Raw genomic sequence first — 16,283 nt, forward strand, 5'->3', positions numbered from 1 at the left:
CTCCCAGAATTCCTGAGCCAGCCACACTGAGGGAAAAGGGAGATGTTTTCAAACTGAGCCATGCTGGCTCAGGAATTCTGGGAGTTGAAGTCCACAAGTCATAAAAGAGCCGAGGTTGCCTACCCCTGGCCTAGGTCGCTTTATGACTCGTGGACTTCGACTCCCAGAATTCCTGAGCCAGCCACATTGAGGGAAAAGGGAGATGTTTTCAAACTGAGCCATGCTGGCTCAGGAATTCTGGGAGTTGAAGTCCACGAATCATAAAAGAGCCAAGGTTGCCCTACCCCTAGGCTAGGTGAATTCAGTCACTTCCTCTGGAGTTCCGGCTAACTTGGGACTTCAACTTCTTGGATCACCGGAAGGCGACTGCCGAGACTGTGAACAGAAGCCTGTGATAGGGCAGGACGCGTCAAGCTCCGTGTTTTTCACGGACCAAGAGGGAAAAACAGCTTACCCAAACAAGTGATCTTCCCAGAAACAGACGCCAAGAACTGAGAGAAGGTCACATCCAGTACTGGCTCGGAAGCCACTGTAACAGGAAATACTTTGGGTTTTAAAGCAAGTCCCGCTCTCATTTCTGCATCGGGAACAATGACCTGCAAGAAAGCAATGCTGGAGTCCAGGACAGATTTTGGAGAAAGCAAACACCCAATTAAAACAAAAATAAAAACTTCTAGGCGTTTCCTGTCAACCAATGGCTCCTTTTGATGATGTCTGCCGCAACCGTTGCAATCTACTCTGCTTTTTTTTTTTTTACCTATTGTCTTAGGACCACCGAAGATTTCCCCCCTGTTATTGCAATCACGTGCAAGTAGCAGGTATCAGATTCCCGTGCATGGCAACGTAGCAGATCCTCACATATGATGAACCAGGAATCCTGGCTTAATAAATTGCATGCAGCCCACTGGTTTCTATACTCAGAAAAAGCAGGTAAACAAATCATGAAGGATGCAGAGTAAATTCTCTGGTATTATTTATTTATTTTATTTGATTTGTATACTGCCCTTCTCCCTAAGGACTCAGGGCGGTGAACAGTGACATAAATATCAAAAGAACAAATACAGATATTGAAAACAAATTAAACCCTAATGCCCAAATGCAGAAGATAAGTTACCTTAAAACAATAATTACAACAGAACCTGTCAGACCAGACCGGATTGCTCAAACAGATAGGTTTTTAGGTCGCGTCGGAAGGAGCGAAGGTCGGGAGCCATCCGGAGCTCAACCGGTAAACGGTTCCATAGGTCAGGCGCGCCCACAGAGAAGGCCCTCCCCCTGGGGGTCGCCAGCCGACACTCTCTGACCGATGGCACCCTGAGGAGGCCCTCTCCTTAGGTACCTAAGTACCCTCCTTAGCCTCATACTCTACTAAGAGATTGAGGGAAATGTAGTCCAAGCGATGCAAGATTGCCTGTTTGCCCCCTTTCCTCTCTGCAGCAACCCCAAACTGAATCAGAAGACATTTTTACTCCCGAGAATGAAACAAAAATGGAACAACAATAATAAAATCTAGATGAAATGAAGAAAGGGGCATGGTCCAAAAGATTAAAAGCCCCAGTTTCCCTGTTTTTTGTAAAAAAAATTTTTAAAAAAGGGTGTCGTCTTTAGAGTAATAAAATTACAACAGAGAAAGTGACAATATCAGTCGAGAAAACAAAACACAGGAAAAATGCCCATCTGCAAAGAGGAAAGAAGCAGTTCCTAATCTGTTAAAAAAAAACTTTCCTGTTCCTAGTAGAAAAACCCCAAGGAAACAAGATTGAATGCATTTGTAACAGGGTGGGGGGTGGGGGTGGGGAGAGAGAACAGAAGAACAACAGTAAACAAACAAACCCAAAATAAGTGCAGAAATTGTTAATACCTGCAGAACATACAACCCCGGTCTTGCCTTGAAACAAAACCCGCCGCGAGCATCTGTTTCGGTAGACTTCAGCACAGCCTTATCCTTATCCTGCGGCCACATGTTCACTTTGTATTTGTTGATCTGCTTGACTGAATCGGGGAATCGGGTGACTGAGATCTGCCCGCAGACGCTGAATCTGGGTTTGTTTGTTTTTTTTTTAAAAAAAGAAGAAGAAGAAACAAATGCAAAGTTCGCACCGAGGCCTGAATATGGCCAACTCAGTTTTAAGGCAGTTGCGCGTAGAAGACTTAGCAAAGAAAGCTTAAAAGTTGCCCCTAGACCTGAAACAGTCAATTCACACTAGGTCGTCCTCGACCACGATTTGAGCCCAAAACCTTCTGTTGCTAAGCGAGAGCCTTGGTGGTGAAGGCTATTGCTAAGCACATTGATTTCTGCTTTAAAAATTGTAAGCCGCCCTGAGTCTTCGGAGAAGGGCGGGATATAAGTGGGATGAAGAAGAAGGAGAAGGAGGAGGAGGAGGAGGAGGAGAAGGAGAAGAAGAAGAAGAAGAAGAAGAAGAAGAAGAAGAAGAAGAAGAAGAAGAAGAAGAAGAAGAAGAAGAAGAAGAAGAAGAAGAAGAAGAAGAAGAAGAAGAAGAGGAGCCTTGGTGGAGCAGTGGGCTAATGCCTCCTTAAGTAACACCAGCCGCCTGCCATTAGTGCAGGTCCGAGTCCCACCAGGCTCAAGGTTGACTCAGCCTTCCATCCTTCCCAGGTAGGTAAAATGAGGACCCAGATTGTTGGGGGCAATTAAGCTGACTTTGTAATAATGCCGCTTGGGGGTGTGTGAAAGCCCTAATAAACAGGCATATACACAGAATGAAGGCTACTGCTAAGCTTGTAAGCCGCCCTGAGTCTTCGGAGAAGGGCGGGATATAAGTGGGAAGAAGAAGAAGAAGAAGAAGAAGAAGAAGAAGAAGAAGAAGAAGAAGAAGAAGAAGAAGAAGAAGAAGAAGAAGAAGAAGAAGAAGAGGAGCCTTGGTGGAGCAGTGGGCTAATGCCTCCTTAAGTAACACCAGCTGCCTGCAATTAGTGCAGGTTCGAGTCCCACCAGGCTCAAGGTTGACTCAGCCTTCCATCCTTCCCAGGTAGGTAAAATGAGGACCCAGATTGTTGGGGGCAATTAAGCTGACTTGGTAATAATGCCGCTTGGGGTGTGTGTGAAAGCCCTAATAAGCAGGCATATACATAGAATGAAGGCTACTGCTAAGCTTGTAAGCCGCCCTGAGTCTTCGGAGAAGGGCGGGATATAAGTGGGAAGAAGAAGAAGAAGAAGAAGAAGAAGAAGAAGAAGAAGAAGAAGAAGAAGAAGAAGAAGAAGAAGAAGAAGAAGAAGAAGAAGAGGAGCCTTGGTGGAGCAGTGGGCTAATGCCTCCTTAAGTAACACCAGCTGCCTGCAATTAGTGCAGGTTCGAGTCCCACCAGGCTCAAGGTTGACTCAGCCTTCCATCCTTCCCAGGTAGGTAAAATGAGGACCCAGATTGTTGGGGGCAATTAAGCTGACTTGGTAATAATGCCGCTTGGGGTGTGTGTGAAAGCCCTAATAAGCAGGCATATACATAGAATGAAGGCTACTGCTAAGCTTGTAAGCCGCCCTGAGTCTTTGGAGAAGGGCGGGATATAAATGGGATTAAAATAAAATAAATAAAAATGTTTTGCGAAGTGAATTCTGCCCCGTTTTGTGACCTTTCTTGCCGGCTGTTAAGTAAACCGTGCAGCTGTTGCAAGTTAGTAACACGCTTGCGGAGTGGATCTGGCTTCCCCCGTTGACTTTGCTGGGTCAGGTGGTCGCAAAAGGGGATCGTGTAACCCCCGGGGAGGCTACGACCGTCACAAATGCGAGTCAGTTGCCAGGCATCTGAATTTTGATCAGCTGACCAATGGGAATGCTGCAAAGAACTTCCCTTTCTTCTTCCTGCCCTCCTTCGCTCTTTTCCTCCCTCCCTCCCTCCCTCCATTCCTTTGCTTATTTTCTTGTCTCCTCTCTCTCTCTTCCTTCTACCCACCTTCCCTCTTTCCCTTCCTTCGTTTTCTCTCCCTCTTAACTCCATTCTCCCTTCCTTCCTTCCCCTCTTCTCCTTCCTCTTTTCTCTCCCTCTTCTCCTCCTCTTTGCCTCTCCTCCTTCCTTCCTTCCTTCTCTTTTCCTTCCTTCCTTCCTTCTCTTTTCCTTCCTTCCTTCCTTCCTTCTTCCTCTTTTCTCTCCCTCCTCTCCTCCTCTTTGCCTCTCCTCCTTCCTTCCTTCCTTCCTTCTCTTTTCCTTCCTTCCTTCTTTCTCTTTTCCTTCCTTCCTTCCTTCCTTCCTTCCTTCCTTCCTTCCTTCCTTCCCCCTTTCCACCCTCCGTTCCTTTCCTTCCTTCTCCCCTCCTTCCCTTCTCCTTTCCTACAACCAGATAGAAAAGAAACATGGTATCGATGCGATTAATTATTGGTAGAAATTTTGGGGGGGGGGGGGGCAAAAAGAAATCTTTATATTTAATGGTTACCTATCGAACTAAGAAGAATTGTATTAATTCGAGGCAGGCAAAGAGAATATTCCCGGAAGGGGAGAAAAATCGAGCAAAGCTACGATGTGGACTTTGGAATATAGAAAACGTGGATTTCTTACCGATGGCTTTGTCAATATGAGCCCAGACAACACGCTGTTTACCAAATATTAAAGGTGTTTGTGTTTAAAAAAAAATCAAATATTTTTTTTAAAAAAACAAACAAACAAACACAGGGGTGCACCAACACAGGGAAAATACTTGGTTTCATTTATTTATTTATTTATTTTTATTTTAATCCCATTTATATCCCGCCCTTCTCCGAAGACTCAGGGCGGCTTACAATCTAAGAAGCACAAATCAAATGTGCTTAGCAATAGCCTTCATTCTATGTATAGGCCTGCTTATTAGGGCTTCCGCCCCCCCCAAGCGGCATTAATACAAAGTCAGCTTAATTGCCCCCAACAATCTGGCTCCTCATTTTACCTACCTGGGAAGGATGGAAGGCTGAGTCAACCTTGAGCCTGGTGGGACTCGAACCTGCACTAATTGCAGGCAGCTGGTGTTACTTAAGGAGGCATTAGCCCACTGCTCCACCAAGGCTCTTCATGCCTGGGACGCTTCAAAATAACAGTTCGAAAGCTTGCACATCCCGATTCCACACCCTTTAAACACAAAAGGCTCTCTTTCCTTGCCCCCAACCCCCCCCCCCCCCCCACCAAGGACACTCACTCTGTTACTATGATATCAGCCAGCTGGGGGGTGTTGGGAGCAATCTTCACTGTCAGGGTATCAAAGAAGAGGTGGTCTTTGTGAGCCTGGATGGTGTATGTGCCGGTCGTGATGTTTTCAAGGCGGAAAGAGCCATCCGATCTGGTAGTAACTGGTAAGGTAAGGTAACGTAAGGTAAGGTAAGACAAGATGATATGATAAGATGATAAAACCTTTATTGTCGTTTTTTTTTTTTACTGTGGGCACAACGACACACATCCAAAATGAAATGTAGTTGCCCGCTCTCAAAAGTGAACACATACATGACACACACCTAAACGTACTAGATACGACATACGGCCTGGCCTGATGGGGGATGGGTTGGGATTTTATTGTTGTTATTAATATATCTATTTATTGTTTTAGTTTGGGCATTGTGTTCAATTCTTTTTTAACTTTTGTACCTTTGTATTTTTATATGTTTGCCCTGTTCACCGCCCTGAGTCCCTCGGGAGAAGGGCGGTATATAAATAAAATTATTATATTATATTATTATATTACATGCGTACTATGTGCAACAGACGTACAGACGAGGGGTAGGCAACCTTGGCTCTTTTTTATGACTCGTGGACTTCAACTCCCAGAATTCCTGGCCGGCTCAGGAATTCTGGGAGTTGAAGTCCACAAGTCATAAAAAGAGCCAAGGTTGCCTACCCCTGGTCTAGACCTACACCCATACACCCGGAATCGGGGGGAAAAGAACAAGCAGGCAAAACATGAGAAAAATAAAGGTAATCTATCAATCTGCAAAAAAAAAAAACACCCAGGACTTGAATATCCAGATTTCCCACTGGCTTTCCTGGCTACAGATCAGGAATTCTAAAAGACAAGTTACCTTAACACCTCTTCCAAGCCTTTAAACCCCCCAATTTCTTCGAAGGCTTGGCAACAACGCTGCGTTGCCTTTTATACAACTGTTGCTTCTATACAAAAACCTTTCAGGGTGTCCAACCTTGGCAACTTTTAAGAGTTGTGGACTTCAATTCCCAGAATTCCCCAGCCAGCATGCGCTGGCTGGGGAATTCTGGGAACTGAAGTCCACAAGTCTTCAAGGCTTAACACCCCTGACCTAGGTCAATCTCCAAATTGATACCCACCTTTAATCTGGCTGTTCAGGATCACGGTGGCATCGGGCACCCCTTCGCCCTCGGGGCCGTTCAAAATCCTGCCGGTAACCGAGAAGCCCATGACGTGGAAGACTGGCTGAAAAGGATGAGTAGAATTTGAACCCTGTTGGGTTTTTATCATCCCTCCCCTTTCTGACACCTTTCCAACGGAATTTATTAAAGGGCGCCGATACAGATGGTCCTCGACTTGCGACGGCCCGCTTAGTGACCGTTTAAAGTTACGACGCCACTAGGGGGGGGGGAAAGTGATTTATGACCGTTTTTCGACACTTATGACCACTGCAGCATCCCCACGGTCAGACGCTTGACAACTGACTCACATTTGTGACGGATGCAACATCCCAGGGTCACGTGATTCCCCCCCTTTGGTGACCTTCTGACAAGCAAAGTCCACGGGGGAGAGCGGATTCGCTGAGCAGCTTGTGTTACTAATTTAAGAACCGCAGCGATCCGCTTAACAAAGGTGGTGAGAAAAGTCGTCAAACGCACTTAGCAAATTTCTCACTCAGCCAGGTAAATTTTGGGCTCAGTTAGGGTCATCAGTCAAGGACTACCTGTGCAGTTTTCCAGCACAACCCACCTCAATTTTGAGACTATCGTGCTCCACGACAAAATCCAATTTGGAAGGGGCGACGTCAAACGTAATTCTCTCCCCCCTGTAAAAGGGTATCTAGAAGGAGACAGCAAGCAAGAGCTTAAAATGACTTTTAATGTTCAAATCCAGTCCAGATCCTTCCCATCCTATTGGATATAATAATAATAATAATAATAATAATAATAATAATAATAATAATAACAACAACAACAACAACAACAACAACAACAACAACAACAACAACATCATCGGCACTGACAAATGCTCCATCAGTCAATTGCAAAAGGCGGCCTTATTAGGAACTGCTTCCATCCTGTGACGAGATCTGTAATACCATCCAACATCCACATCTGCCTATCCCAGGTCCTTGGTAAGGACTCGATAGGTAGACAAAAATGCCAAATCCAGTCTGAACGTCTGGCTGACTGTGCGATCATCAATAATAATAAAAAAGTTGGAAGGGACCTTGGAGGTCATCTAGTCCAACCCCCTGCTCAGGCAGGAAACCCTATACCATTTCAGACAAATGGTTGTCCAAGTCTCTTCTTAAAACTTCCAGTGTTGGAGCATTCACTGCTTCTGGAGGCAGGTTGTTCCACTGGTTAGTTATATCTGTATATAGGGCCAAGCCAGAATCCTTTCCTATCCGTGGTTAGTACCTGGCGTAGAAAATCTTGGTTTTAGGGTTGGTTTTTTTTGTTGTTGTTGATGACTATCTGTAATAAAAGGGACACGGTGGCTCAGTGGGTTAGGATGCTGAGCTTGTCGATCAGAAAGTTGACGGGTCGAATCCCGAGTGCCGCGTAACAGAGCGAGCGCCTGTTACTCGTCCCAGCTTCTGCCAACCTAGCAGTTCGAAAGCACGTAAAAATGTAAGTAGAAAAATAGGGACCGCTACGGTGGGAAGGTAACAGCGCTCCGTGCGCCTTTGGCGTCTAGTCATGCCGGCCACATGACCACGGAGACGTCCTCGGACAAGCGCCGGCTCTTCGGCTTTGAAACGGAGATGAGCACCGGCCCCTAGAGTCGGAAACGACTAGCACGCACGTGCGGGGGAACCTTTACCTTATCTGTAATAAAATTAGTTTACTGTGCTATTAATACTCCAGCATTTTGAGTTAATCAGTCTGAAGAGAACTGATTGTTTGCACACTGAGTAAAAGCTACTATCTCAGGGGAAAAAAGCTCTGTATCCTCTCTCATTAACGTATTATAATCAGATTCACAAACTGATGGGAACTAAATAATTGACATCCAGACCATCCTAACCAAGACCTAAGAACGATTAAGGTAGAATCTGAAAATATAAGCAGAAATGCAGTTCAAGATTTTTATTTTATTTTTTGATATAACCACTGGGACCAATCGTCAGTTTATTATTCAAAATTTATTACGTTTCCCACCTCCAACAGATTCTGGATGGCGTCCAAAAGGCAGCTGAAAACATGAAATCAGATTTAATAACTATAAACATTGCTAACAGACGTCTTGCTGAGCTTAATGAGAAGACATTTAACGCAGAAATTCCAAAGTGGAAATAATGTGCCTGATGCCTGACACGCCGGGCAGATTATTCCGTTTGTTTTCATCAAAGCTTGATGTTATTATTGATGTGGCAGGTCAGAGGAATCCTGCTTAGGGCAGGTGGGGGTGAAACCCTCTCCAAAAGTAAGTTTCTAAATCCTCCGAAAGAGAATCCCTCGATGCTTTGGCGGCATGAGGCAGGATTTAGAGCAGACTGCGTGTCTGAAGCACACGGTCGGAAACCACCCTCCTTTGGAGAAAAAACTTCCGGCAGCTTACTCACCACGGCGTACTTGCCGCTCGGCAGAGACTGGAAAGTAAAGGTACCGTCCTCTTTGGAAATCACACTGCAAAGGTAGGCGAGAGAATCTTCTCTTGCGGGAAAGCCATCCACTGGAGAAGAACTGCAACCCATGATGTCCTGTATAGAGAGACAATATTAATCCCTACAGATGGTCCTTGAGTTACGGCATTAATCCCTTCAGGTAGACCACGAGTTACAACATTAATCACTACAGGTAGACCTCGAGTTACAACATTAATCGCTACAGGTAGACCTCGAGTTACGACATTAATCGCTACAGGTAGACCTCGAGTTACGGCATTAATCGCTACAGGTAGACCTCGAGTTACGACATTAATCGCTACAGGTAGACCTCGAGTTACGGCATTAATCCCTTCAGGTAGACCTCGAGTTATGACATTAATCCCTTCAGGTAGACCTCGAGTGACGACATTAATCCCTTCAGGTAGACCTCGAGTTATGACATTAATCCCTTCAGGTAGGCCTCGAGTGACGACATTAATCGCTACAGGTAGACCTCGAGTTACGACATTAATCCCTTCAGGTAGACCTCGAGTTACAACATTAATCGCTACAGGTAGACCTCGAGTTATGACATTAATCCCTTCAGGTAGATCTCGAGTTACGACATTAATCCCTTCAGGTAGATCTCGAGTTATGGCATTAATCCCTACAGGTAGACCTCGAGTTACGACATTAATCCCTTCAGGTAGACCTTGAGTTACGACATTAATCCCTACAGGTAGACCTTGAGTTATGATTTTAATCCCTACAGTAGTCCTTGAGTTACGACATTAATCCCTACAGGCAGAATGGTACAATCCATTCTGCCACCCACAACAGGAGTCAATAATTAATTGGTTCCTGAACAGACTCAGCCTAATGAGTCTTCTTTCGTGAAGCTGCGTTCCTCAAGTGCTACAGGAACCAAAGGCAGAAGGGGCTGATTAATTAAGTGGCTAATTAACAAGGATAGCTCTAACTCGTAACGTTTGGCTGACCTCCTTTGCCACTGAAGAGGAGAAAAGGAGAAACATGACCCCTTTCATGGGCTCGCCATCACTTCGGACAGATCCAGACACGTTGTACCCGGCTACGATGAGTGGACTGGAAGCGAACGCGTTGGAGCTGGTGACTCGCACGGTAGTAGTGGCCTGAAATACCAAGAGCAACAGGTGAGGGCCCAAAACGACACAAGATAGATCGCTGTATCAAGCCGGGGGGGTGGGGGGAGGCGCAGTGGTTAGAATGCAGTATTGCAGCCAAACTCTGCCTACAGCCTGGAGTTCGATCCCGACGGGGCTGGAGGTTGACTCAGCCTTCCATCATCTCGAGGTCAGTAAAATGGGGACCCAGATTGTTGGGGGGGAGATATGCTGGCTCTGTAAACCGCTTAGAGAGGCCTGTAAAGCGGTATATAAGTCTACGTGCTATTGCTCTTCACCCACTCAAAAGAAAACAGGAAAGGCAGAAAAGGTCTACTCTATGACTTTTGAAGAAATCAACTCAAGATATGGATAAAAAAGGTAAAAGTTCCCCTGCACATGCGTGCTAGTCGTTTCCAACTCTAGGGGCCGGTGCTCATCTCCGTTTCAAAGCCGAAGAGCCAGCGCTTGTCCGAGGACGTCTCCGTGGTCATGTGGCCGGCATGACTAGACGCCAAAGGCGCACGGAACGCTGTTACCTTCCCACCGGAGTGGTCCCTATTTTTCTACTTGCATTTTTACATGCTTTCGAACTGCTAGGTGGGCAGAAGCTGGGACGAGTAACAGGCGCTCACTCTGTTACGCGGCACTCGGGATTCGACCCGCCAAACTGCCGACCTTCTGATCAACAAGCTCAGCGTCCTAACCCACTGAGCCACCGCGTCCCAAGATATGGATAGCATTTCCGTAAGCCATCCACTTAAGGAGATGGCTCCAGATCAATAAAGATCCAGGAGACCGTCATGCAAACAACCAGCTAAAAACTTCCCTGTTACTACTAGTTCACAGGAAGGCCGTTAGGAACAAAACTGGAAAAAAAATCTCCACCTTGATATTCACTGGGATAAACTGTAAAGGACTTTCAGCTCCTGGAATTTTTACGATCCAGTTGCTTTCATTTCAACAAATCTTGCTAAAGACAACTTGGGAGAACTGAGCTGGGAAAGAATCCCTCTCCGTTTGGGAATCGGCTAAGGAAGCCGACAGTCAGGATTACCTCTTTCAGAGTCCAGGTGGGATGAGAAGCAAAGACTTCGTATTCTCCAGGTAGCACTTTTAAAAAGGCATACCTGGGGGGAAAAAGACAAGATACCAAAATAGTCCACGTGGAACATTCCTGTCCGTTTGAAATAAAACCCAATGGATGAATTCACTTCCTCCTCTAGTTTTTGGGCACCAACAGCACAATAAAATCCGTGTTCCCAGTGGAATTTTTCTCCAGAAGAATTCAAAATACCAGCCAGGCATTCCTACCAGAATGGTTATTCCGATGCCTTTCTCCACCTAAAGGCAAAGGTAAAGGTTCCCCCGCACATCCGTGCTAGTCGTTTCCGACTCTAGGGGCCGGTGCTCATCTCTGTTTCAAAGCCGAAGAGCCAGCGCTTGTCCGAGGACGTCTCCGTGGTCATGTGGCCGGCATGACTAGACACCAAAGGCGCACGGAACGCTGTTACTTTCCCACCGCAGTGGTCCCTATTTTTCTACTTGCATTTTTACGTGCTTTCGAACTGCTAGGTTGGCAGAAGCTGGGACGAGTAACAGGCGCTCACTCTGTTACGCGGCACTCGGGATTCGACCCGCCAAACTGCCGACCTTCTGATCGACAAGCTCAGCGTCCTAACCCACTGAGCCACCGCGTCCCTGGATTTCTCCCACCTAGACAAGTGGTTTTTCAACCTGGGCAACTTTTTAAGAAGCACGGAGTTCTGGCTGGGGAATTCTGGGAGTTGAAATCCACACCTCTTAAAAGTTGCCCAGGTTGAAAAATACTGATCCCATCCACTAACAGTTAGCTATTTCCACATCCTGATTCAGGAAGAGGGGTGGGTGAATACAACAGGTTGCTGATTATTGTTCCCATTCTTCAGAAACGAGGTTTGCTGCCAATTCTTATGAGATCTCAACAAAATTCACACTCACTTTCCTCCAGGCTGTGTTATTGTGCTCTGTAAGGTCGTTCCTGTGCTGGGACTTTTGAGCGAAACAAGGACGCCGGCAGGACCCAGAGACTGGCCTTTGCTAAGAACCTGCAAGAAATGAGCAGGAAGCACTTTCCCAGTTGCAAGGAAAAGGCATGACGTTCAGCCACGTTTAAATTTTTAAAAACAAAATACCTATCGCCCGAGAGGAAGACCCCCCCACCCACACACACACACAGACACGGAGCCTTATAATGATAAAAAGTCTTCAGCGCCGGTTATGAACCAGTCTTAAGAAACAAGCAGGTCTACGCAGGCAAAGTAACACAGGTAACTTGTCCAAAACAAAACAAAAAAAATTAAAAAAAATTTAAAAAGAGGAAAGCCTTCTTACCTTCCCGTTTACAGAGAAGCCAGTGAAAACAAAATTGATATCGCCTCCTTTAGTGCAAATGTCGTTGACGCCGTCAACATGGATGTCCACGCTAGTTGGCTCTGGAAAGGAAGGCGAAAACCCACCAACGTGATCCTTTCCTGTTAAAACTAGCTTCTTTTTTTCCAACTAACTGAAATCGTAGCAGTCTTCCAATATCTCAGGGGCTGCGACAAAGAAGTGGGGGGGGGGGGTGTCAAGCTATTCTCCAAAGCGCCTGAAGGCAGGAGAAGAAGCAACGGATGGAAACTAACCAAGGAGAGAAGCAACCTAGAACTAAAGAGAAATTTCCTGACACTGAGGACAATTAACCAGTGGAACAACCTGCCTCCAGAAGTTGTGAGTGCTCCAACACTGGAAGTTTTCAAGAAGAGACTGGACAGCCGTTTGTCTGAAATGGTATAAGGTTTCCTGCCTGAGCAGGGGGTTGGACTAGATGACTTCCAAGGTCCCTTCCAACTCTGTTATTCTGTTCAGTGTTCTAAGGGGCTGCCCCAAAGAAGAGGCAGTCAAGCTATTCTCCAAAGCGCCTGAAGGCAGAAGAAGCAACGGATGGAAACTAACCAAGGAGAGAAGCAACCTAGAACTAAGGAGAGATTTTTCTGACAGTTAGAACAGTTAACCAGTGGAACAACCTGCCTCCAGAAGTTGTGAATGCTCCAACAATGGAAGCTTTTTTAAGAAAAGACTGGACAGCCGTTTGTCTGAAATGGTACAGGGTTTCCTGCCTGAGCAGAGGGGTTGGAGTAGATGGCCTCCAAGGTCCCTTCCAACATCATCATCATCATCATCATCATCATCATCATCATCATTATTATTATTATTATTATTATTATTATTATTATTATTATTATTATTTATTATGGAAGCAGTTCCTAGCAAGGCCGCCTTTTGCAATTGACTAATGGCGAACTTGTCAATGCCAATGGTGTTCAAGTGGTGCTCCAGTTGTTTTGGGATTGCACCCAAGGCGCCTCTTACTATTGGTACTCCCCTTGCTTGCCTTTGCCACAGTCTTTCTATTTCTATTTGTAGGTGGTGGTTGTTATTACTATTACTATATTATATTGTTATTACTATTACTATTTTTATTCATAAAACATGAAACTCAAGTCAAGTGAACACTCAAATTGACTGGCACTAATGGTTGACACAGGTTGCTGCCAGCATCCTAGGTATCAACCAGGTTTTTTAATTTAGATGATGATGATGATGATGATGTTGTATTATTGTTCAGGTCTTGAACTGTGTTTTTGCTAAACCCAATTCTTACAGGTCACCTAGAGCACAATCCAATCCATCTCTATTCAAAGCAATTCTCACTAGATTCACCATAGCTTATCAACTGGTAAGAAGGCACCAGACTTTGGCCATGGAAGCAAATAAGCCTAGAAAGCAGATTTAGGAACTGTTTTGAGCATAAACACTTCTAATTAGTTCAGGCCTTGGTGCTCTCTCACCTTGGCTGTCTACTTGCAGATGTTTCATTACCCAACTAGGTAACGTCATCAGCGCAAGAGAGGATGGGGTTTTCTCCCTGTTTATACACCTGAAACATCTGCAAGCAAAGGTCTATAAATGAAAGGACTATAAATACCTATTCATCTATAAATAAAACATCTGCCAGCAAAGACCAAGAATTCCAGAATTCAACCCTGAGCTGCAGATTCAGAAATGGTAATATGGAAATAACACACACACACACAAATGTATCTATTTCAATGAAGGGTGAATACACAATCACAGCCCTTGAAAAAATTAAAAGATTCTAAATGCTTTAGACTTCAGCTATCGGACAGATGAGAAAGACATCTTGGGATGAGCTTCAATAAACAACTACAATCAACAACTATGTCTATTATAAACATAGCTTATAAACAAATACACAGCTAGGATAGGCTTCAAATCAAGTGGAAAATTTTCTATAGCAACTTACCAAAACTCCACCCTAGGGGAGGCTCAATTTTAAGGACAAAATCCCCCTAAAAAAAGAAAAAGAAAGAAAAACAGAAAAAATGCTACAGTTATACCGTACTGCAGTTCAACCCTTTATTGTAAATACTGACAGGCAATATTGGGATTTAAGATTTTGGACATCCTGGAGCAATCCCTGCTCAGTCACTGACCTACCTCTAAATTTCAACACATTTTGAAAACTTTATTATTTAACCTTTCAGAAACTTTTTCTTAAAAACAAAAATAAACAACTAGCTTTCATGAATTTCACGGCGGATTTTCACCCCCCAACCACCCACCCCCCACATCCGTCACCAAATGGAAGGAACCAATTTCGGCAGGGTTCATCTTTAAACCCAGTCCTGAAACGTAATGCCACCTAATGTAAATTATTAGATAGCCTCTCACCTTATCATACAGAGGAATCATAAAGTAACCATTATTTGGAGCACAGTCAGTTTGGTACTTCAGGGTGCCGTGCTTGGTGTACAATTTAACCTGCATAAGAAACGTTGGAAGTGGGGGGGGAGAGAAATAAGAATTATTCTGGCAGAGCAGTTGATTTATGATCCTTCGGCCCTGCTGCAATCGAACACAACTCCTGACAAGGCTGAAGCAATTTTCTACAGTGTGAAACCCATCCCAAAATGTCTTAAAAACTATTCCTCTCCAATTAACCGGAGACTCTCCATCTCAAAAGGGGCGACTGTTTCTTTTGCCCTAAAAAATGGAAGTCTGCAGCCTTGTGTTGTGCAAGCCCTATTGCAATTGTATTCTTGTTCAAACCAGCCCCTGTGGTTTGAAAACACCAGGGTTTATCCTCGTGCGTTCGCAGACACAGTGATCAAACTTACAACCTTTCTTTCAACAAAACAGTTCAAAGTTACAGCAGCACTGGAAAAAAAAGTGATTTGTGATCCTCTGTCACACTCACAGACCGTGGCAAGCATCCCTTCTCTAGTCACATGATCGAAATTCAGACACTTGGCAACTGGCTAACATTTATGATGATTGCAAGTGTACTGGGGCCTGGGATCCCCTTTTGCAACCTTCTCTAACAAGCAAAGTCAGTGGGGAAGCCACATGAAATGTACAACTGTGTTACTAACTTAGCAACTGCAGTGATTCACTTAGCCACTGTGGCAAGAAAGGTGGTAAAATTGGGACAAAATTCACTTAACAACTTAGCAACTCAACTGGGGTGAGAAGTGAAGGACTAGCTGTACATTATGAAGCTAGGCAACTACAATTCAATACATACAACCGGAAATTGACCAGAGGTCAAAGACTATATCTACTGTATGACTGAGGTCAATAAATTATTATTGTTGTTATTGTTACCATTATTATTACCACTAGTATTACCATCATTATTATTACCATTATTATTATTATGGCCTACCTTAAGACAATTGCTAACAGGCATATGCAAACTGTATATTATGTATTTATTTGTATCTCTCCTTTATCATTTTTACAAATAACTCAACAACCCTGTGAGGTGGGCTGGGCTGAAAGAAAAAGCGACTGGCTCAAAGGTCCCCAAGCCGGCTTTCATGGCTTAAGAGAAGACCTGAATGGTCTTCCCACTTTCTAGCCTGGTATATTATTTATTTAGATTGCATTATATTTTTTATATCACTGCATTATAGCAATTACTTAAATTACAGCATTTCTTATATTACTTATTCTATAGTATCTATGTAATACCATAAATGCAATCTTGAACAGTGCTTACGTAGATTATTTATACTATAGTATAGCCTACATTTACATTATAAAAAGTTGTTTCTAATTTAACTTCTAATTGTTGGGGGCAATAAGCTGACTTTGTAATAATGCCGCTTGGGGTGTGTGTGAAAGCCCTAATAAGCAGGCATATACATAGAATGAAGGCTACTGCTAAGGTTGTAAGCCGCCCTGAGTCTTCGGAGAAGGGCGGGATATAAATGGAATTAAAATAAATAAATAAATAAATTTAAATACTATAATGTATAAAATTATATATATACATATATAATTTATATATTTTATGTATATATGTTACATATTTTATAAATATA

General features: G+C 44.2%; 1 protein-coding gene across 1 annotated transcript in view; it reads right to left on the reverse strand.

Annotated features, from left to right (window-relative positions):
- LOC310646351 (BOS complex subunit NOMO3-like) overlaps positions 1–16,283 on the reverse strand; it is a 37,214-nt gene that overhangs the window by 19,893 nt on the left and 1,038 nt on the right. The window contains exons 2-13 of the mRNA XM_083372743.1: positions 14,629–14,718; positions 14,201–14,246; positions 12,226–12,326; positions 11,833–11,939; positions 10,910–10,982; positions 9,709–9,861; positions 8,687–8,824; positions 6,865–6,954; positions 6,255–6,360; positions 5,119–5,269; positions 1,862–2,039; positions 455–596 (exon numbers count right to left, since the gene is read on the reverse strand). Of these exons, the coding sequence (XP_083228869.1) occupies positions 455–596; positions 1,862–2,039; positions 5,119–5,269; positions 6,255–6,360; positions 6,865–6,954; positions 8,687–8,824; positions 9,709–9,861; positions 10,910–10,982; positions 11,833–11,939; positions 12,226–12,326; positions 14,201–14,246; positions 14,629–14,718 (1,375 nt within the window). The remainder of the gene's footprint in view (positions 1–454; positions 597–1,861; positions 2,040–5,118; positions 5,270–6,254; positions 6,361–6,864; positions 6,955–8,686; positions 8,825–9,708; positions 9,862–10,909; positions 10,983–11,832; positions 11,940–12,225; positions 12,327–14,200; positions 14,247–14,628; positions 14,719–16,283) is intronic.

The sequence above is a fragment of the Vipera ursinii genome (genome assembly GCF_947247035.1).
Source record: "Vipera ursinii genome assembly, chromosome: 13".
NCBI lineage: Eukaryota > Metazoa > Chordata > Lepidosauria > Squamata > Viperidae > Vipera > Vipera ursinii.